Genomic DNA, 22,844 nt, shown 5'->3' with positions numbered 1-22,844 from the left:
CCGTTTTGGGTTACCCTCTGCACACACCGCCCCCCTCCCATTTGAAGCCCCATAAGTCCAAATAGTCTTTATTATTGACCGATAAACCAATCTCTTTGACTTTAGTTGAAGTTAACCAGTACTGTTTTTTAATTTTGAGTTTGGGTCTTCTGTGGTTTCTGTCTAATATGGTGTTAATTTAAAGTGCAGGCCGAGACATTTCAGCGGATTCTCACGGAGAAATTGGAAGCGGCAGCATTGATATGGGCATATTTCCAGCTCTTAAGCTGTTCTTGGACTGTTCTTAAGCTATTTTTGGATCTTATTGACTGTCGCCCGTACTTTTTTTTACAGGCTTTCTAAATTTTCTTCTCAAAGAAACGGCAAAAAAGAAATTGAGAGTAATCCGCGGCGGTAGTAGTAGTAGTAAAGTAGCGACAATAATTTGTTTATGTTCTGTCACGTAGTCTTTCAGTGGGTTCTAGCTAACAGGACGAAAAAATATGTATTTTTCAATAAAAAGCCTGTTTTAATTTATTATATTGCCAAACGTTAAAGGAATGTCTACTATTTCCTGAATGTATATTTTTTTTCTATTTATATCAGATGGCATCAGGTTTTGCTTAATATGTTATGCATTGTGTAAAATTAATTATCTTTTGATTTTAAAAGCTTAATATAATGTATGATTGATTACGAAATATGAATGATTGTTGAATTATTTGACTAATTCATAAAATAATTTTCCGGAACGCTGGTTTAGTAGGGTCAAAAATAAGCTCTCCTTGGAGATGTCAGTTTCGTGAATCACTGACATCTCCAAGAAGCACTTTTTGTGGCAGAAACAATTTAAATACATATAAACATTTTATAAACATACTAAACAATTTTTCTGGTTTATCTCTCTGACGTCTTGAACAATGATAACAGTGAAATGCGCAAAACTAAAATCTTTAGTACCATTCGTTCTAACTGACAGATATAGCTAGTTTAGAGCAGTATTTAGATCTTCTACATATCATGTATACATATGGAGCATAATTTAAATTATTCGAACTAAAAGAGTTGCCACTGTATAACCAAATACTAAAACCGATATGGACCTATTCTGGAACGTTTTCCGGGAGGTAATATCAATATAATGTATTTTATAATAAAGTCCAGAGAAGTATTGTGGATGCATTAAGATAGTATGGGAACAATTACTTACACCAAGACCTTCGGTATCAACTGTGATAGAGGAAATTTAAAGAATCACAACAATACATGAGGAGAAGAGCTGCAACTCTTAGACAATAGCGAACTAGCAACTAAAGACAACCAAACCGTGTGATCTTAGGTAGTTGTGTAGTGAAGTGTACAATTTATAATATGTATTTTTCAATAAAAAGCCTGTTTTAATTTATTATACTTCCAAATGTTAAAGGAATGTCTAATATTTTCTGAATGTATTTTTTTGTTCTATTTATATCGGATGGCATCGGATATCAGGTTTTGCTTAATATGTTATGCATTGAGTAAAATTAATTATCTTTTAATTTTAAAAGCTTATTATAAGTTTCATGAATTATTTTCTAAGATGTTATCCACTTTATTTAATTTACTTTATAATCTATTTAATTCATAAGAGATTCTATAATTATAACTGAAAAACATAATTTGTAGCTGTAATTTGTCCACCTCGTTGAGTTATAATTTAAAATGCATCTTTAATGATAATGAATATTTTTGTGTAGTTGCTATATGTCGAACCGTCGTCCTTTATGGACGACGAAAACATAAATAGCAATCTGTTGAAAAGAGCAGAGCAATTGAAAACTTAACTAGGTATATTAAAATGATTTACAAATGAAAATATCAATCAAGATGATTTAGTTTTGAAGTAGTTTTCTTAGTGCAATTTCGTATGTCCATAATTCCTTCTGTTTTAACGACATTTGACTTACTTTTGGCCTTAAAAGTACATTCTAGGAGTAATCTAAACAAAACAAATTTTAAAATATATTTTTATAAAATTTATATTTTTATTAATTTTAATATAGATCTCTTCGAATACTTGTTTTTGCGAAAAGTCATAGCTCTAGCTGCAGATTGTATATAGAATAGGTATTAATGCGTAACAATATAATATTAGCATTGTTGAATATTAAAAAGCAATGTTGTTGGATTATAATATCGAAATAATTATAAGATCGAGTTAAATAATCGAGGTACATCGATTATAGTGAAAATATGTCAGTTATTAAATATAATCGAACTTATTTAGACTATACTTATTCTTATTCTTTTTGCTTACTCTTGTATTAATAACAATAATATGTATATCTAATATAATATATAATTAAAAAAAGCTATGGATTTACCTAGAAACAAATAGTCTTTTTATTAAGTGCAAATAGATATTGTCAGTATAATTAAAAAATAAGATAACATTAACCAATTGCCAATAACATAGAACATTGTAAATATATATTTTTATGTTGTTGTAAACATCTCTACGATATTCATAGTACTAAGCTGATGGTAGTTCTTTGTGATAAAGAATCACTGCTTTTGAAAAATTTAGATTTATAACGCATCGTATATCAACAATTCTAACTAAAATCACATACTCTCCTGACCAAACACGTGAACAACATATCCATTTCGGGTCTTCCTCGGTAGCATTCATAAATCAAGACTATAATTTTAATATTTCAGAGCCGAGACGTTGGAGAAGCAAAGAGCAAGATAACCACGCGATTTTTGACTACACCGATTTGATTTAAACATATTTAGGGAACATAAATACGTTAAATTAACCAGCGTGGGCGTCAGATTGAATAACATGCAACGTATTAGGTGGAGAGCCGTTCAAAAACCGTTTCCAACCATGCCGGACATAGACACGTCGCATAGAAAGGTGCACAGTATCCTTTTCAAGAAAAAAAAAAGAATGTGACTAAGTAGTCTCGAATGAATCATTATTCGCATGTCTCCCATGCATACTGAATGAAATGATTAGATCATAGATCAGGTGAATCAGGTGTTTCGCAATATATACATTCATTCGTTTTGGCAACAACAGTTTTTGTCAACTAATATTAACGAACTTGTTGAAACCAACGACTTTAAATATTTGTTACATGTTCTCAGATAATTAGGATGATGGATATTAATGGCTTAAGATTAATAGCACGGTAAGACTAACAAGCATACTGTTTTCTTAGATAGTTGAGTAACTAAGAAATAGAACATCAGGTAAATTTCAGCCTTATAATATATTTTAATTCCTTCACTAATAATTATGATATTAAAATATTTTGTTATTATTCCAAAGAAAATTTGTAGATAGTCACTACATGAAAGTGTTTAATATACTTTCCTGAATTGTAGTATCCTTAGTTAAAAACACGCGATTATTAAAACACAAATAAATATCTCCACAGGAACAAAGAACTCCACAGGAGGAAAGAAGTTGATTGCCTTCGTATACACATACTTAACGTCATTTTTATGTCTCCAACTGCGTCCGAAGAGAAAAGTTTACAGTCTGGGTATCTGTCTGATTTTACTTGTTGTCAAACATGGATTCTCGCTATGAAATCAATACAAAATCTTCAGGTAGCCAATCAAGGTGACATTATTTAGATTACCGAGAGCAAACACTAGTAATTTTAAATAGATGGATAATACTTTGATTTGAAATAAATTATATAATTTTAAGCCGATGTTATTTTAATAAATATCTTCAATCTAATTATATAGTAGATGAGAAATGTGCAAAGTGCAAATAAAATTTGTTTTCATAAATCTGAATTTGTTGAATTTCAAGCTACCAAAATATTATTCGTAAAAACGTTTACTTTTCTTGTTTAATCCACGCATAACATGTTAATAACTTCCTGATATAATTAAACCGATTAAATTTTGAATATAATGAGACCTGAAAGTGAATTTAAGACATTTTTATAGTCCGTAAGACATTTAATGTTACAGTATAATCAAAATAAAGATATTACTACTTTTTACAATTTTTTCAACATTTGCAAAAAAGTGAGATAGTTATAATCTTGTATCAATGTTTCTGTACCGTAGAAGGTCATTTTGGCTCATCCATTGTTAGCTGTCAATTAAAATGTGTGGTGAGACGACGATATGAATTGTACTAGTTCCACATTATAATATTATACATATTTAACTAAACGTATATGTTGATTTCATAGTTATTATAAGTGTTTATGTTGTAATTAAATACATTTTAAATAGTGTTCTCCCTTTGTGAAATGACAAGTTTTTGAAAGGGTTGTTTCAATTGCTGTGTATAAATTATAATTCAATATCCAGGATATATTTAGGATAATTTAGATATTAAAGATCTCTATCAGTTTCTCAGGTGTCAGAAAGAATATCAATTAATTGAAACTAAATTTGAGTACTAAATATTGTTACAATATATGAACTTCATTTATTATTACTGCATCAAATTTTTTTAAAATATTTAAAATTTTTAAAAAACCATGGATATTTCTAGCAAATCTAATGTAGTCATTATTCAACGGCTACAGTTACGTCTTGAATGAATTAATACAGCGTGATATCTCTCTAGAATCCATAACTAGTATAATTCACAGCATTAATGTTAAGGACTTCGAAAGTGTTAGTGTACTCCAATGTACTTGCAAATGAAAATATGAATGATAACAGTGAAGTGCGTAAACTAAAACCTTTACTACCATTCGTTCTTACTGATAGACAGATATAGCTAGTTTAGAGCAGTATTTAAATCTTCTATATATCATGTATAAATATGGAGCATATTAAAAAGAAAATATATAACCAAAAACTAAAAGCGACATAGACCTATCGAGTGACAGGAACGTTTTCCAGGAAGTAATATCAATATAATGTATTTTATAATAAAGTCCTGAGAAGTATTATGGATGCATTGAAATAGTATGGAAACATTTACTTACACCGGGACCTTCGGATATCAACTGTGATAGAGGAAGTTTAAAAAATCACAACAATACATGAGGACAACAGCGAACTAGCAACTAAAGACAACCAAACTGTGTGATCTTAGTTGTGTAGTGAAGTGTACTAAATGATAAAAAGAAGAAGTGCTATAAATTTTTATTTTATTTTATTAGAGACTAAGTGAGGACCAATAGACCAAATTAATGGAAAACAAATTGTTAAGGTGAGGTTAGTTAGTCGTCATTGACTAGCAATAATATATTAATAAATAAAAATATATAAATATAATAATAAAACGAAATATTAATACCCACTGATTCTTAAACCACTAAGGGTATTTAGAAAATATTATATACTAATTTTCAAATTCTTGTTTTATTACTAATTATATTATAAGAAGCCGCTAAGTCACGTCTTGGATGTCCCACTTTCTATAACAAACATTATACAATTTACCATAGAGTAGGCGTAATCTAGATTCACCATAGCCAAAGCAAATTAATCTAGTTCCACTGGACTAAACCAATTTTCGTATAAAACTCAATCTTCATCCAACAAGTGTTTTCAATCTCAGTTTTTATATAACATGTAGGAGCTGATAACGTTAAAAAAGAATCGTGTCAAATGAACACAAATTGTTTTAATCCACACGCACTGATATCAATAACGAAACCGTTTAATCTTAATTCGTTATGGCATCATCTTTTTATTTAACCACGAATAATGATGCTGACATTAACTAAATAAGGACTTACGTAAAGACTAATATAGATTTTAAAATTTCCTTTCTCATCGTTTGAGTAAATGTTTAAACTATTGGCGCTTATTTAAATTGGAACGTATCGAACCTGATTGCAAATGATGTCAGTGTAAGTACACTTAGTTCGATCATTTTTATAGAAAAATATTATTGATATTTAAAAAATCGTGCAAAATTTCTTAGTAAAAATTCTTAACTAGATCTACAAATAAATACGGAAGATAATAATACTTGAAGTTCTAAATAACCGATAAGATAAATAGGGTATTACACATATCGAAACAGAGACAGTGTAAGGAGATTTACTGATATGATCATACCACTAGCTTATCCAGAAATGAGTTTATCAATAAATATTAATTAAATTAAGAACGTGGGAACATCCGCTGATTAATTTTATTTCAAAACGGGGATTTTATTTTATCCTTTTAATAATACCTTATTAGGTATATAAATAGAACAAAAGCTTTACAAATAAAAGGATCAAATTCACCAAATATGCTTGAATAAGTTCGGTGTCCATTTTTTTTTGTATTTTTGTGACAATAAATATTCGTATCTTTGTAATGACATCATCGTTTGATTTAATAATGAACGTTAATACTAAAAAGTCTCGAATTCAAATTAATCAAAACACGAAGTGATAGGTTAGTAAAAAAGACAACTGTATATTGGTAAAAAATACTAGATTTAAAATCAGGATTTATATAGAGAAAACGACAAAACATATTATTGAATTTTAATTCGTTATGCTGTTGTCTTAATGTTTAACAACCAGTGGTGTTAAAATTATCAAGATTGTCACGCCATAGTGCTGCACAGTGTATATTATATAAAAAATCATTATTCGAAATAGCGCTTTTAAAAATTACACAGAGTTAATTAGAGTATTAGGGGAACAATAAAAAGAATAGAGAAAACTTGATTTGAAATATAATAAATGTATTGGTTAATTAGAAGGAAACCTCAATGATTTATATATAATTGTTGCTGTAGTATAAACAAATTATAAAACTGATGAACCTATGCAATCCAGTTATGGGTATACTCCGCGAAAAGTAGCATAAATAAAATTTACATTTTCAGAACAAAGTCTTAAGAAGTCGTAAGAACTACGCAGAGACGATGAGGAATCGAGATGCTCATTCTTAAAGAATGAAGAGCATCACAAGGAAACATAAGCAGAGGTTTCATTCTCATGTTAACACCAAAATATTGCAACTTTTGGATCATAATCTATTATAATCAAGATTGAAAACAATTAAACCATTTGGTCTTATAGTACTGTGAAGTGTATTTAACAGAAAAACAGTGTAAACTAATAAATATATTATATTATATTATTATTATAGGTACTAAATATTGTACTAAGGGTCAATGGGTCTTCCTAGATATATAACATATCTAATTTTTAAATTATTCTAAACACAAATTGCAGATTAACCCGTAAGAACTACCAACAATACCTTAATAAAAAATATGTATTAATAAAAAGGTTAATGATAATAAATTCGTAATATACTGTTATATATTATTTATTATTTTTAGCTCTTTATTAATTTAGCTATTTGTTTAATGATTTGGTTCAATTTGAACAAAAACACTATATGGCTTCTTAATTCCCACCTATTACGTTAACTCAAATATTAAATAATTTTTAGTTACACCATTTACAACGTATTTGCGTAAATAATTTGAATTTTATTTTAACATATTTCTTTGAAACATATGTATAACTGCATTTGTTATTTATTAAATAACTTATTAGTAATATATGTAAATGTATAGGTATAGGTATATAGGTTATTAGTATATATAAAAGTTAATATATTTAAGTTAAAAACGAATTAATTATATACAAGTTATACTAATTTTTTAAATTTAATTTAATGAGGTAGCCTTTCATTTAGAAAAAAAAGCTTAGTATTTTGCTATGAAATTATATTAAGATGAAATATCTATCTGTTGGTGCTATATGGTTATATATCGAGAAATATCACATATAAGTCGTAAGAGGTGTAAGAACTAAAATATCCAACTCTTGGATCATAATGAAGATTAAAACAATTAAATAATTTAATCCTACCGGCTGGCAACCAACACCAGAAGACATGGGGGACCGTCCTGTTGCCTTGCAACTGTACCAACAAGCTGGCTAGCTATGCTTTATTAAATAAAAAGGAAATCGACGATATGGAAAATAATAAAATTTTAAACAATATCACGTGACAATTCAATCACAGACTAATAACCTGTCAGTTGAGTAGAACTGTTGATTTCAAGCGCCTTTTAATGAAATGTATGTGCTTACTTCTAATTTAGAGTTGAGAACTTTCGATTGAAACTGACTATCGACTCTTTAGTAATTGACTACTTTTTACTATCGACTGTTTGCATTCGCTATTTTTGGTTCGACTGATTTTACTACTTTTTACTAGTGACTGTTTTAGTCGCTATTTTCGGTCCGACTGATTTTATTACTATTTACTATCGACTGTTTTAGTCGTGTACTTTTAGTTACTATTTCCGGTTCTACTAGTTTCATTCGACTGATGATTTAACAGCTGCCGTCCTAGCCGCGACCTTTACAAAAATATGCCGAATTTATGCTTACATAGATTTATATGTAATATATATAGTTTTATAATTATTTTGATAATTTGCGCGTAAATAAAAATATATTGCATATTAATATAGCAGCATTTTGGAAGGCTATTATTCAAGATTGTTAATGTAACAAGGTAAAAATATTAAAATTATGATAAATAGTAAAATACTTTTGATTGTTTTAGGGCAATAGTAGGTAATATTTCTTTCCTAAAATCTTCAAAATAAAATTTATATTCGAAAGGTTTCAGAAGTTGAATCGATTCGAAAAGATTTTATAAGAAGCTTTTACGGTTAAATTGCATAAAAAATATTACCCGTAAAGTGGTGATAAACTATATTCAATATATATATACTAAATATTACTAATAATTACATTTTCTGATGAGAAAACTCGAAATTCAAGACTCAAATACTAACGAAGAATGTATTTCATCTGAAGAGAGTTGAATAAAAAGCTAGCTAGAATGAATGGAATAATTACACCTGGTGCTACAACAACTTTACAAATTAAGCATTATTTGAAAATGCCACTTATTGGGCTTTTAGAAAACCCATTAGATTTTTGGAATGCTTATAAAATGATATTACTTGATTTATATCAGTTACATTTAAAATATTCTACTATACCTGCAACATCTATCCCTTCGGAATATGTTTTTTTTAAACTTGCCCAAATTATTAATAATCGAAGAAATCTCATCACGAGAGAAAAGCTGAACATGTATTAGTTTTTTTCTATGATTAGGCATATGTTCAGATCCTCAGAACATTCAAATATAAAAGTAATTCCCATTCCGTTGAAATTAAATTCATTGCTGTCAATTCTAAGTAAAGTATTCAGAAATATTTTTTTTCCTTTCCTTTTTAACTGCTCCAAGCAATTATCTCCGTTATTTCGTCTCTCACAATGTATGCAGGAAAGGATTCGTATATCGTATATCTTCGTCTGACACCACAAACGGAACAAAACAGCCGAACCGTGCATTTGAGTGAAAATAGTAATTATTATTTTCAGTCGCTAGTTTTTTGATTATCAACTGTTTCGACTGTTTTGCCACTATCGACTGTTTCCAGTCGATGGTTCCTAACGCTATTTTAAATCAATTACAATATATTTATATTTTGTTGAATTTTCCTGGGGTTGTAATTTCTGCGGTCTATCTATAAATTACTTTTCAATTTTCTCCGGTAATAAACATACTTTTTATCAACGTTTGGTTTAATAAAATACTATTTGAAATTAATTCACAGTAGTTATAATTAAACCATGATACTTTTCTTAATTCGCTAGTTCCTGAAACATTTTCTGTTGGATAACAATTTAAAATCTCGAATGTTTAATTAAATACGGTCGTGGTGATTAACTCTAAACTAAACATGTATTTATTGTGAAACGTTCTTCATTGTACTCACCTAGAACACTAAGACTGAGTCCGCTGCCCGGTCTAGCGTTACCATTAGGTTGTTCCACGTCCATCCCGACAGCAGGTCCCCCTTTCAGCTGTCCATGACCTCGGACACAGACGTCGTTCACTGAACTCTTTTTCCCTCTCTCTACACCTCACTTGTTCTCAACACTTGCTACCGCGTATATTATAACCCGAAGATAGCAGTATCGTGGATCTATCTTTTTTTTATTTTGTTGTTCAACGGCCGTTTTTCTTATGATGTAGTATCTCGTTTTACGAAAGGTTCGCGCTGTTAAGCGAGTTACCTTTACCAACTAGACGGTTATGATTCGGTCTCTCTTCTCGTTGTTGTTGTTGTTCTAGCTGTTTATTTTTGCCCCGTCTCGTGTTGGTCGTTTTGTGGCCCGTGGATTGGTTCAGGTGTCGGGAGATTTCTTCTCTCGTAGGTACGTACAACGGGGAAATTTTAATAATTCCTCGTTGCGTCTGTGGCGGTAAACGTTGCCGGTTAATTTGCGTTGATTTTGTTCTTTTCGTCGGCGCACCGGGGATGTTTTACGATGTTTCTCTCGTTTCGTTCGTATCTACCTAGAATTAGTATTTGATTTGTTAATATTTTCGTTTCGGTTTCTCGAACGGAGAATGGCATGGAGAAATGTAGATGCGGGAATCTCGTTGCGTTTAAATTGATGGCGTTTTAAATACATTGTACGATACTGTAATTTGTTACTAGGGATGGTGATCGCAGCTTTTGATATAGAGAGTAAGGATGTCGGTTGCCGAGAGAAATAACGACATATCGACATTTTCTAGCATAGTAAATATTACCGGTGGATAGTATTTATTAGTTTCCGAACCAGAGAAAATACTGAACGTAATAACAGAAAAATTAAATTATCGCCTAATATTGAAAATATATAATATTATTAATAAATAATGTTATAATGTTATATATTAAGGTCTTTTATCTGGTTATATTAAGATAATGATATATGCAGTAAAAAGAAATCCATTATTTTTTCATCAAATTGAAGCCCTTTTTAATTGAATGGTCCCACTAATGGCATCATGATACTATTTTAACTGGTTCTTGCTATCTAACACAACTCATTTAATACAAAGATATATCCTTATATTCAATTCAAATTAAACTATGTGACTCAACTAAGCTGGGATCTAATAAAAGAAAGCAATAATCCTTAAACAACTTATTGTAATAAACCCTTTACAATGAGTTCACATCACCTATTCCGATTTTCTAAGGGGAAATTATTTGCACCCTTAAAGCCCCCGTTATAGCTCTTCATACTCAGTATTCCACACACTTTTAGAATATAGCTCTTTGGTAGCGTTGGGAACTATCGACTGTAAACGACTCTCGACTGTTTAGAAATTGACTACTTTTTACTATCGACTGGTTCAGTCGCTATTTTCGGTTCGAATGATTTTACTACTTAACTTACTAGTAAAAAGTAAGTTTCACTAGTTTCAGTCGGCTGTTCTCAGTCGCTATTTTCGGTCCGACATATTTTATTACTATTTATAATCGAGTGTTTCAGTCGTGTAGTTTTAGTTACTATTTTTGGTTCTACTACTTTCATTCGACTAATTTTTAACATTCTGGCTATGTCGTCCTAGCCGCTTATTGTATATTACTTACATACAATATATTGTATATTGATATAGCAGCATTTAAATAGTAAAATACTTTTGACTGTTGTCATGGCAATAATAGGTAATTTTTGTTTGATTGACTTTTTTTTATTTGATCCCCGCCTCGCCTTTACAATCAATTATCCCAAGCAATTATCTCCGTCCTTTTCTCTCTCAAAATTTATACAGGAAAGGATTCGTACATCTTCGTCTGATATCACGAATTAAAAAAAAACAGTCGAACCGCACATTTGACTGAAAATAGCAATTACTCGTTTGTATCGACTGTATCGACAGTTTTGCGACTATCGGCTGTTTCGCCTGTTTTCAGTCGGTAGTTCCCAACGCTACTCTTTGACTACATTGAGAACCGAACTTAATATTCATTTCTTAAAGCCAACCTAAGCTTCTTAGATCCGTTGTCCGTCTTTATACTTTGTGCAAATTTCTATATACATATATGTGTTCAGTCATGTCTCTTTTTACTCTGTTATTTTTATTTTGTATTCACATTGAGACTGCCATAGTCGTTCAATAATACATATGTTTAAATTGAAATGAGTAAGTTAAGCTTTGTTTAACCTACTTAGAGTGATTCGATTTAGGTCACTTTGTTCAGTAATCTGTTAACATTTTGAATGCTATTTTCCTAAGCCTCCGTTATATAAGCCCTTGTTCCTATAGTCAAAATATTGGGGTAGTGTTTCTCAAACGTCTTTTGAGGCGAATTTTTCATGAGTAGAATTATTCAGTATGGACAGAAGAAGGTGTTAACTCACTTGGCGTCAGGTTCGAACTATAAGATGGAGAGATAAGAAACTCTAAGTCAAGCTTCTAAAATTTCTGTCTTAGTGGCCAAAGTTGACTATTTCTGTAGCGTTGATACAAATAATCGAATAATTTATATTACGGGCTTGAATTAAAAGTTTGACCGTATGGGAGCAGCTGACTGCATATGGTTTATTGTCAGTCTCATTAAATATACAGTAAAACCTTACTGGCAATACAATGTTGCCCACCTCTTATGTCGGGGTGAAATTGGGGTGAATTTGACCTCCATTTACGGTTAACATTGTCTTGAGCGAAACTCTTTTCATCACTAGTCATCAGACTTCAGGAATGGATGAGGATGGATTTTTTAGAGGATTAGTAGATCGAAACATGAGTTTTGTTTTACGTTTAAATGGTGTGGCACCCTTATATGATGATCGAATTTTCCCATTTCCACTCGCCTTCCAGAACGCCCAATGTTATTAACTCGTAGCCACCTTAAGGCGTGTCGAATTTCACATCGTGGAATAACGGTCTACAAAACACCCAGACGTTGAACACGAGCGGGGTCAACAACATCGCCAACTGGTACACTATAACGATTATCTGGCAACCCCGAGATGTTTATCTGGGAGATTATTGAAGGGTATTTTCATTAATTCAGTCACTGACCATAGTTCAGTTCAGACGTGCCACCATCGACTACCCAAGCCTCGTATACAGGTAACACCACTGTCATCCCATTCTTGTATTTGTATTTTCCACATTTTTATATTACACCAATAAATAACGGTCACATCATGTAAACCATAACTGTTTTATTTCGTTTTACCTCCATTCACCGAGCCATATAATTAATCCTAAATACTATTACAATATCAAAACCATAAAAACCATTCGTATTTTCAGCCGTCTGGCTTGGATTTCCACCTTTATTAAAGAAAAACTGTAAATACAAGGGTACATTTTCAGTGGGGGTGTCCATATTTGATCCAAATTTAAACAAAGCCGATTAAACTATTTTCAAAACCATCAAATAAGTTTTCTTAGTTCGAAATGTCAGCTCTCTATTGCCATCTAGTGCAAACTGATCAGATTTTTAGCACGACATAAAGTTTACTGAAGGTATATTTTGGAAAAATAATGGATTTATTCTTACTAGCCTAATGTGACTTAATTAGTCAAATAATAAACAAATACCTCAGATCAATCAACAATATTATTTTTAACAACAAAATCAAAATAAAAAAACGGACAAAGTTAAATCAGTGATATCTTTTTGAAACTAACGAAAACCTCCATATACACCAGCTGTAGGCTCTCGTGATCCTGCTCCACATCAAAAGCCTAGAAGTGATTTTATTTTAGTTTTTTTTTATTATACGCAGAAGATTTATTAATATTTATTTTTGAATTACAGGAACTTTAAGATAAATATAGCTATACGAACTTGCTGTGTCATAACTTGGTAATTTAATATAGTAAACATCATCATCAAAAACTACAGAAAAAGCTATTAGTCAATTCTGAAGCATACAAGGTTTTTCAGAGTAAATAGATCCTAAATAATGAAAATAGTGAATACTGCTGGCAGTACCCGGTGATTGTTAAGAATGTTAAGAAGTTAAAAGGAACCGGAATCCATCAAATATTAACCAAAATATTAAAATTTAATTTAATGAGAATTGAATTTAGTATATCTAAAACACCAATTTTTTGTATTTTGATGCAAAATTTGAGCTTCCAAGATATCGGTTCACGTTTTGCTTAATAAAAATAGACTGATGACTAAAAGTTGCTCAGAATTCATCTTAACCATACAAATCACAGAATCTCATTTTTCTCATTTAATACAGACACATGAACTTCCAACTTCTATATGACAATAGCTGGAACACGAATTGACCATTATATTCTGGTGTCCAAACGGTAGTTAGATCAATCTATGGGATAACAAAAATGTTTTAGCCTCTAAATTTTCTGTCAACTATTTTAAGAATAGAATTTTGAACAAAAAACATTTAAAATATCATTTTATTGGATCAAATGACGATGCCCAATGAAATAATCGTATTAAAATTCATTTGTTTGTCAATCTGTCATATGTAAGTTAGTGCAATCATGTAAACATCAATTAAGAATAATAAGACATAACATATAAAAAGAACCTTCTCACTATTTTACTATATTAAACAAAGGTCGATTAAATTCAAATCAATTAACAGAACACTTCACAATAAGTAATTTAGTAATCAGAAGAATTAACTAAGAAATTTGAAAATATAAACAAATACGTTTAAAATACTGTTAATATATGTTTCTGAGGTCTTGAATACCATAAGATTATTGAACATACAACAATAGTTTTATTTTATTGTTAAATCAAAATCCACGAGACCATTAACTTATCTATTTTATCACTACTTCCAACGAAGTATTCCACCAATAGTTTCAATCAAATAATGTCAGGCTTTTAGTCCATTTTCGCTGTTGGTGGTAAGGCTTACCTCAGTTCTCGGGGTTAATAGGGATCATATATTTATAGACAATGGTTTTATGCCAACATGCAGTTTAATATGGAGCAGGAAAAATCAGTATGGAGACTCATAAATTTGTTATTATTATAGGATTAAATGCATTTACTTGCTTTCTATGTATAAACTAAACTTAAAATGCCTTTTATTGGTGACCTTTCTGATACTAGTAATCAATTGATAAATATAAGTATGTTATGCTGGATATTTATGAATGTTTAGTGAAACACTATTTAATTAGAAAGGAAATTGTTTATTTCGTGCTTAAAATAGTCGTTTGGGTAGTTTATTAATTAATTGTGATAACCTGGAAATGGAATTTTAGTAAATATGATGATTATTGAGTCAAATATTTATGCATCTATAATTTCTCAACCATATACAATAATCTTCAAGTAAATATCATATTGTACAAAGTTGTATCTATGGGATTATTAGATATTAGCTAGATACTGGTATTATTAGAAATAAATTACAAGCATTTCTTGTTTTAGTTCTACAAATAATATCAATGCAAATTACGTAGGTTATAATAGTTTTTTATTGGTTAGAAATAGTTATGGAATATATTTAGAGACGGAAAAAAGAATTAGAACAGAATATTTCGTTAAAAGAACCACCAAGAATAACAAGTTACGATCTCTTGAAGTTTTATTTTTAACTTATTTTTTCTGTGCCACCTAGTAAACGCTTTATTAAGAAGGAAGCTATAAATATTGGAAAAAATAAAACAACATATGTAAGATAATTTTAGAAAGTTGGTATATATACACTGAGCTGTAGGATTTTATATATGATTCATTATACATTATTTAAAATAATATTATTCAGACTCAGATTAAAATATACTTTAAATCCATTTAACAATTCCTCATTTATTTTCATGTGAATTTAGGGATTCATTTTGAAATATTGTGTAATATTTTATGACTCAGTCACTTTTCGACTTCTCAATTGATCAAGGACTTTTTTGCCAACTATATCCAAATTATAATAGCTAAAAGCTGATATCAATACTTCCCCTTTTTATAGATGATGTATGTTCACTGGGAGTTTCCATTAATTATCTATGCAATTTAATAGCACTTTCCTCTAAGTTTTTCTGATATTTTTTGATTTTTATTCAGTCACTTTTCGACTTCTCAATTGATCAAGGACTTTTTTGCCAACTATATCCAAATTACAATAGTTAAAAGGCTGATGTCAATACTTCCCCTTTTTATAGATGATGTATGTTCACTGGGAGTTTCCATTAATTATCTATGCAATTTAATAGCACTTTCCGCTCAGTTTCTCTGATATTTTTTGATTTTAATTTGGATTTTTGAATATCTTGACATCTTACAATTAAAGCTGAGCAAATACTATTTGCTTAAAATTACACATAACAAAATACAAGAACAAATAACAAAATTATTTACTTTAGACATGAATATAATACGTTTTGAAATGACACAGCGAAATTGTTTAAAATTAATTCACAATCTAATTTATTATCAATAATTATAAATATTACGTTAAATTGCTGATATATCTCTGTAATTATTGCTTTCTGCTGATTGCATTTTGTAAAAATAAATAAGGTACTCACTAAAAACTAAAAAAATCAAATTTAGATTTTAACACAAAAAAAAACGTTTTAAAATAAAATAGGTACATAATAAGCACTGTAGTAACTAAATAAAAATCAGTTTGAAGTCGTTACCGTGCCCAAACAGTTATATTAAATTAGATTTGTTTTGTCCTTAATTTAATTTTGTGTTTATGATATAAAATTATATTATTATTTTTATATTATTTGAGAGCTCGGTACCGACTCCAAAGTGATTTTTATTTAGTTATTACAACGATTGTTACGTACATATTTTATTTTAAAACCTTTTTTGCGTTAAAAATCTAAGTTTGATTATTTTTTAGTTTTTAGTGAGTTCATTATTTATTTTTGGAAGTTGGTTCAATTTCTTTTGTAAAAATATTTTATTTTTCTCTTTTTAGTGTTAGATATTTACTGAATAAATTACGCAGTTATTTTATTATGTATTACAATGGGATACCCCAAGTAAAAGTACAGCCCGTATGAGGAAAAATAGGAATAAAGAAACATTGATTGAAAATAAGGAATATTTCTGGCCCTGGGGTCCGCTGCCTAGTCTAGGTTATTTGACAAATATTCCAAACAAGCTTGAAAAAAAAAAGTTGCTGTTCTGATGGGAATCGAACCCACGACCTCAACGTGTGAGTTTAACGTACCAACCATTACAGCATACAAACAGTTGCCTAAAGAGTTTCTACCACTTTTCATATGATAGGGATCGTGCTTAAAAAGCAAACTGAATTGCGTTTACACTGAACTATTTCCGATATTTCGTCACGTTAGTTCAGCAATAACATTATATCCAAATATCTGATTTTTTTTAGGTAAAAAAAATCACCTAATCATCAGATCCTAACTTGGTTTCAATGGGACCATCTTGGTGCACTCTTTCGAGCAAAAAAATATAATAAAATAATATCATTTTGCAAATCGGTCTATAATTGACAGGAAATATCGGCGAACATAAATTAAAAAAATATATACAGCTGAACATAGAACCTGCTCCTTTTTTGAAGTCGGTTAACTATATGCCTATAAAAATGAATCCATTTTTCCCTGTTTTGACATATAGTAGGTTTCTGAATATTTAAATATATAAGAACAATTTTAAACTTTATAATGTAAATTATTATTCCAAATTATTATACTGAATATAATTTCGGTACCAACACTGATACCATACAGTCGCGAACTTTCGTGAAAGTAAAAGTTAAATTATTTTTAATGAATGCGAAATATCGCATTTCCCAATTTTAATTCACCTATATTACGTGTTCGTAATGGTTAATAATGGTTCGTATGGGTTAATGCTCAAAGGTGCAGTTTAATATTAAGAACGTATTTTTGCTTATATATGATGATATATGCTTATAATTAAATTCGAAGTATCCACAGTTGGTCCCATCTTAGGTAAGAAAAATTGAATCCTTTAGTTTTGTTCTACTTTTTTATTGGTGTAATTATATTTGAATTTTTGCCTTAGTCAATACTAAGACAACGTGAGGCAATAGCCCCGCTATCATTTTGATTGCCTATAACTTTGGTCAAAGAAGAAATCACTAAGTTTGGTTTTTATAAAAAGTTTATCTGGTCTTTATATTTTTTTGCATTATGATTGAAACATTATATCGGCTAAACGGTGATCGCGATTCGCCATGCAACTTTCGACTCTCTTTAAGGCAATTTTCCTGATATCCTGCAACATCTGAGGCTGAATTTCGTCAATTTCGTGACGAATATTGTCTTTAAGATGTTGAATCGCTTGGAACTTATTCACATAAACTTTTGATTTTAAAAAACCCCGTAAGAAAACGTCTGGTGCTGTTAAATCCGGAGATATGGCTGGCCATGCTAAATCGCCACATCACGAAATTACTCTTCGTCATTCAATAATTGAATTGTTGAACGAGCTGTGTGTGCTGTGGCCCCGTCTTGCTGAAGCCTCATGTTCCCTAGTCCTTGCTCTTCCATTTCAGGCACAGAAAATTTCGAATCATGTCTTGGTACCGTTCAGCAGTAACAGTAACTGCAACACCTTGGTCATAGGGACCAATGGTGTTCAAAATTCGCCTTAAACTGCGTGTAGAAATGGGAACTGGGGACCATGTCTCCGAATTGATGTTTCGGGAGACTATCGCGCACCAGAGCCATTTTCAGCGTTACAAGACATCCGTTGTCTTCCAGAACGAGGCCTGTCTGCTCTCGTATGACATTGTCGAAAATTCGCATGTCAACGATAAATTGTGGTTTTGTGAGGCACTGGACGATTGGATATTTTTTACCCAATTCCCGCTGAGTAGCAAATGGAACGATTACTTTTAATAAATATGCTCACTATTTTTGCTCGTTCTTGTGGCGTGTCTACAAAATAGAATATGGAAGTCTACACAACACAATTGTTAAAACGAAACTGAGCTAAATATCGCATAACCAAGATGGCGCGCAATTAAAATGGTTTTTACGGACTTAACAGGAATCAATTTAGAGACCATCTCATAAGACTTATACCTACTTACCAGCTTCGTTACAGGAATGGTTGGTCCTGAGTATTTAAAATGTTACTTTTTTATTTTGTACGTATTATTTTTTCCATTAATTTTTAGAAATAAAAATATCTCAGAAAGATGAGAACAATGGCAATGAAGGAGAGTATTAGAAATGAGGAAGTTAGAAAAGACGTCAATATGGAACGTTTATAAGCATATGTAGATAAATAACAGGTAGCTCAATATGAACCTTCGATGGAAGAGCTAAAACAGATTAACAAAGTTGAGGAAGTATGTGTAAGGAGAAGATGGCTTAAACAAACTTGGGAAACCAGAAAAGAGAAAGAACGCCAGCTGAAGCAATACTATTAGCAGAAGCAGAAAGAAAACTTAATGGTACAGACATTTTGAATAATTCGACTATAATGAAACTTATAAATATAATACATTCAATGAGTTAAAATGGAAAATTAGTGGATAGAATGAGCTGTTTCTATTTAATCGAAATTGTGGAAGAAATTATTTTTCGGTCTAAAAAAAAACCGTTATTGAAACAGACCGGTAAAATATTTTCGAACTGTTATTATAACTGGTGGTAATTATAATAATATTGGGTTCCTATAATAACATACGTTAAGATTAAATAAATGAAATTATACATAAAAATAAAACGCAAAATTATAATAACCAAAACTGACTGGCTAAGTTAGTTTCAATGTTCATTGGAGTTTTTTTTATCTACGTTTTCAGTTTTAACCAGGTACTTCGGACTATTTATATTACACACCAACCTATGACAGTGATAGAAAGCCGAGACATAATTCGAGCTTTAAAATGCGTCCGCAGATAGAAACTCGGATGGGTAGCTTATATTTAGTATTAATAGTAGGCGATTTAAAGATTGTCCAGAAATAGCCCCATTGAATCGATAAAAAAACTTTAGAAATTCTCCATCGATAATGTCAATTCGGCCTCCGTTATAAATTGGAATCGATTGTCTAGTGACCGGTGGAAACCTTCGTTTCTTTTAAATAGAATTTAATTTATACCTGGTGATAAATTACAAAAGATTATTCACTTTATGTATAGAAAAAAAATGGGGTTAGGTTTCTAATTGATTTCGAATTCTAGTCTGTTAATATTGGCAAGACGCTCAAATAAAATAAATAACAACGCAGAAAAAAACGTTTAAACCTATATTCTACGGAGATATGTTCTAAAAATACGAAAATTATATATCGCTTCGCAAATTCTCCTTATTGAAATAATTTTTCAAAGAAAACTATAAAGTCTTAGCAAAATTGTTACTATATTTAATATTGAAAATAATAATTAAGATCAGAAAAAGCAATACATTAATTATTCATATTTTTAAAGCTGAATAAAATTTGTTTCTTGGCAAGTTTGAAATACACACAACTCAAGAACAAGCAAAAAGTATTTATATAAGGGAGTATTTTAATTTACTCACATTTGAACCCTTAAAACTTCTCTCAGGTCGTATTTAATTTAAAAAAAAATAAGGAAATACGTTTAGAGACTATAGTGAGCATCTCTATCAAAAATAGTATTGGTTTTTATGATTTAAAGGTCAATAGTTCTATATAGTTTACAATAAACATACAGTACAACATACAACCGAATAAAAAATCATGGAACAACCTGCCGAGTACAATGTATTTGAGCACAGCATACAATGAAGAAGTATCAGTATCAGCTTGTTATATAAACAGAACTTCAGTAATACGACAATGCTTGTTGATATTTTGCAAAGTGTGAAAGTAAAAACCTATAGAAAAATATTTAAATAGAAACGGACTAATATTTGTGACGATAGATACAATATTATTTAAATAGTAATACATTTTGTTTCTCAAAATTCAGTAAGCATTGGTCTTAAAGATATATTTCTTTATAACATTTAAAAAGTGTTAAAAATGTTTTAAACATTTGGGAAACAGATACACAATACTACGAAAGATAATTAAAGTTAATATTATTTGAAACCTTATTAAAAAGTTATCAAAACTAATTTCCATCTTCATTTATAAATATATCATAATATCAATACGTTAATGTAAAGAAAATGTTAATATAATAAAACAAAAACATAGATAATTCGAAACGTATGGATTAAATTTAATTTCCAGGCACAATTACTTAAAACATATATCATTTTCCTATGGAGATTTAGAATGTAGGAAGAGGAAAATAGAACCATGGAAAATACTCCACGTAAAATACTGAGAAAAAGTGTGGTGTAGAATTATTGATAACAAAGCTGTTAAAAAACAGTCAAAATTAATTTCTTGTAGGGTTTTGATCTATGCCAACAAGACTTAATCAATTGATGCTTTTAAAGTCATTATACACTAGGTCATCACTCAAATTCACCCTCATATATGAGATAGTGTTATTGAAAATTGGATAATTCGGATTCCTGTTTTCCATATTTTCAAGAATATGCCTTTAAGAAAATTTTTCAAAATTTAAATTACTTTTGGAGATAGAGTTGATTTAGTGACGCAGCATCTAAAAAAGAAACTTTAAGCGTGTTTTTCATTTCGAAACTACTTTTTCACAGATATTTCACAAACGACATTCGAATAACATCTTAAGTTCTACTGAACAGATAGTACCAAATTTGGGTTTTAAAATTTCATTTGAATTCCATTTCATCAGTCCGTAACTTGGCTTGATGCCGAGCTTCCGGACACTGCCCCAGGAAAATCTACTATCAAGGATTGGTATCTTAAGTTTAGACATGGTGAAGTGAGCACTGAAGACGGTTAACGCAGTGGATGCTCAAAAGAGGTTGTTATCGACGAAAACACTTAAAATATCCACAAAATGATTTTGAATGACCGTAAATTGGAACTGAATGAAATAACAGATACTCTTAAAGATATCAACTGAACATGTACATCATATCATTCACGAATATTTGGGTATGAGAAAGCTGTATACAAAGTGGGTGCCACGCGAGCTCACTTTTGACCAAAAACCACGACGAGTTGACGATTCGGAGCAGTGTTTGAAGGTGATCAAGCGTAATAAACCTGAGTGTTTTGGTCGATATGTGACAATGGATGAAACATGGCACCATAATTTCACTCCGATTATAATCAGTGTATCACCCTTAAAGAGAATTATGTTGAATAAAAAAACTAATTTTGCCAAAAAAATGTGTTTTACTATGGTAGGCCGGGGACTTTTCAATTGACTTGTTAGATATATAGATGCCACGTACAGCTTAAACGACACTACTACGATCAATGTGTCAATCTATATTCCGTCAGTGGTTGCCTGATTGTTATATATCTTGAAGCTAATTCTACATTTAAATATGAATGAATCCTCGATTAATATTGGAATCATCATGAGTATATCACCGTTCGGAGATAATTAAAATTCACCCATCGGACGGACAGACATAAAATCCCATTGACACGTCTGTTTGCTGACGCCCCATTCTCATATTTTTTGTCGACACCTGATCTAACGTTATCTTATTTGAAAATAGGACGTGACCTAGCAGGTTCCCAACTGCGGCGTCTTTGCCTTTCGATTTTTTCTCTCTTGTTCTACCTGTCGCAATAGAGGGGTAGCGTATCCCTTTTTCCATCTCCTAGATTTACCAGCGTGAAACATTTTTGTGGAATCTCCAGGGCCGTTTCATTATATTTTAATTGTGTAAGTTCGAGAATGTCTGATGATTGATATCTTGCACGGACAGGTAGAGTGGTTATTTAATGTCATTTATCTTTTTTTATGATTTCCCGGTAATGTTTGGCTGTTGGGTAACGTTATATGTAAGGTAGGCACATAAAGAGTTGGGTAATTATTAGCTGTACGTTTTAATTTTGATTTATTTTTGATTACAGCATCAAATAATCAGAACCAGTCGACAAACAGCGAATACTAAATTGGATAGGGTTTGTGTAACTATGTACGCGTTGCTATTTGTTGATTTTTGATGATTTAAATTGGAATCTTGGAGTTTTTAAGAATTGGTATTAGGAATTGTTATGGTTACACTGGTAAATAAACCGTCACCCTAAGCATCTTTAAGGCTTTGTTGAAAGTAGT

At 30.5% G+C, this 22,844-nt stretch overlaps 1 protein-coding gene across 9 annotated transcripts in view; it reads right to left on the bottom strand.

The window, feature by feature from the left end:
* Positions 1-22,844, bottom strand: part of rols (zinc-RING finger and ankyrin repeat domain-containing protein rolling pebbles) — a 394,615-nt gene that overhangs the window by 172,059 nt on the left and 199,712 nt on the right. For 4 of the 9 annotated variants that reach the window (XM_076395760.1, XM_076395772.1, XM_076395813.1 and 1 more), the window contains exon 2: positions 9,722-10,305. The exons of the other annotated variants lie outside the window; for them this stretch is intronic. In XM_076395760.1, the coding sequence (XP_076251875.1) occupies positions 9,722-9,785 (64 nt within the window). In that variant the 5' untranslated portion in view covers positions 9,786-10,305. The remainder of the gene's footprint in view (positions 1-9,721; positions 10,306-22,844) is intronic. 9 annotated transcript variants of the gene reach the window in all.

The sequence above is a fragment of the Rhynchophorus ferrugineus genome, unplaced genomic scaffold (assembly GCF_030347505.1).
Source record: "Rhynchophorus ferrugineus isolate W39M unplaced genomic scaffold, kcgeb_rfMv2 rfM1, whole genome shotgun sequence".
In the NCBI taxonomy this organism is placed as follows: Eukaryota; Metazoa; Arthropoda; class Insecta; order Coleoptera; family Curculionidae; genus Rhynchophorus; species Rhynchophorus ferrugineus.
This window is presented reverse-complemented; position numbering and strand designations above follow the sequence as displayed.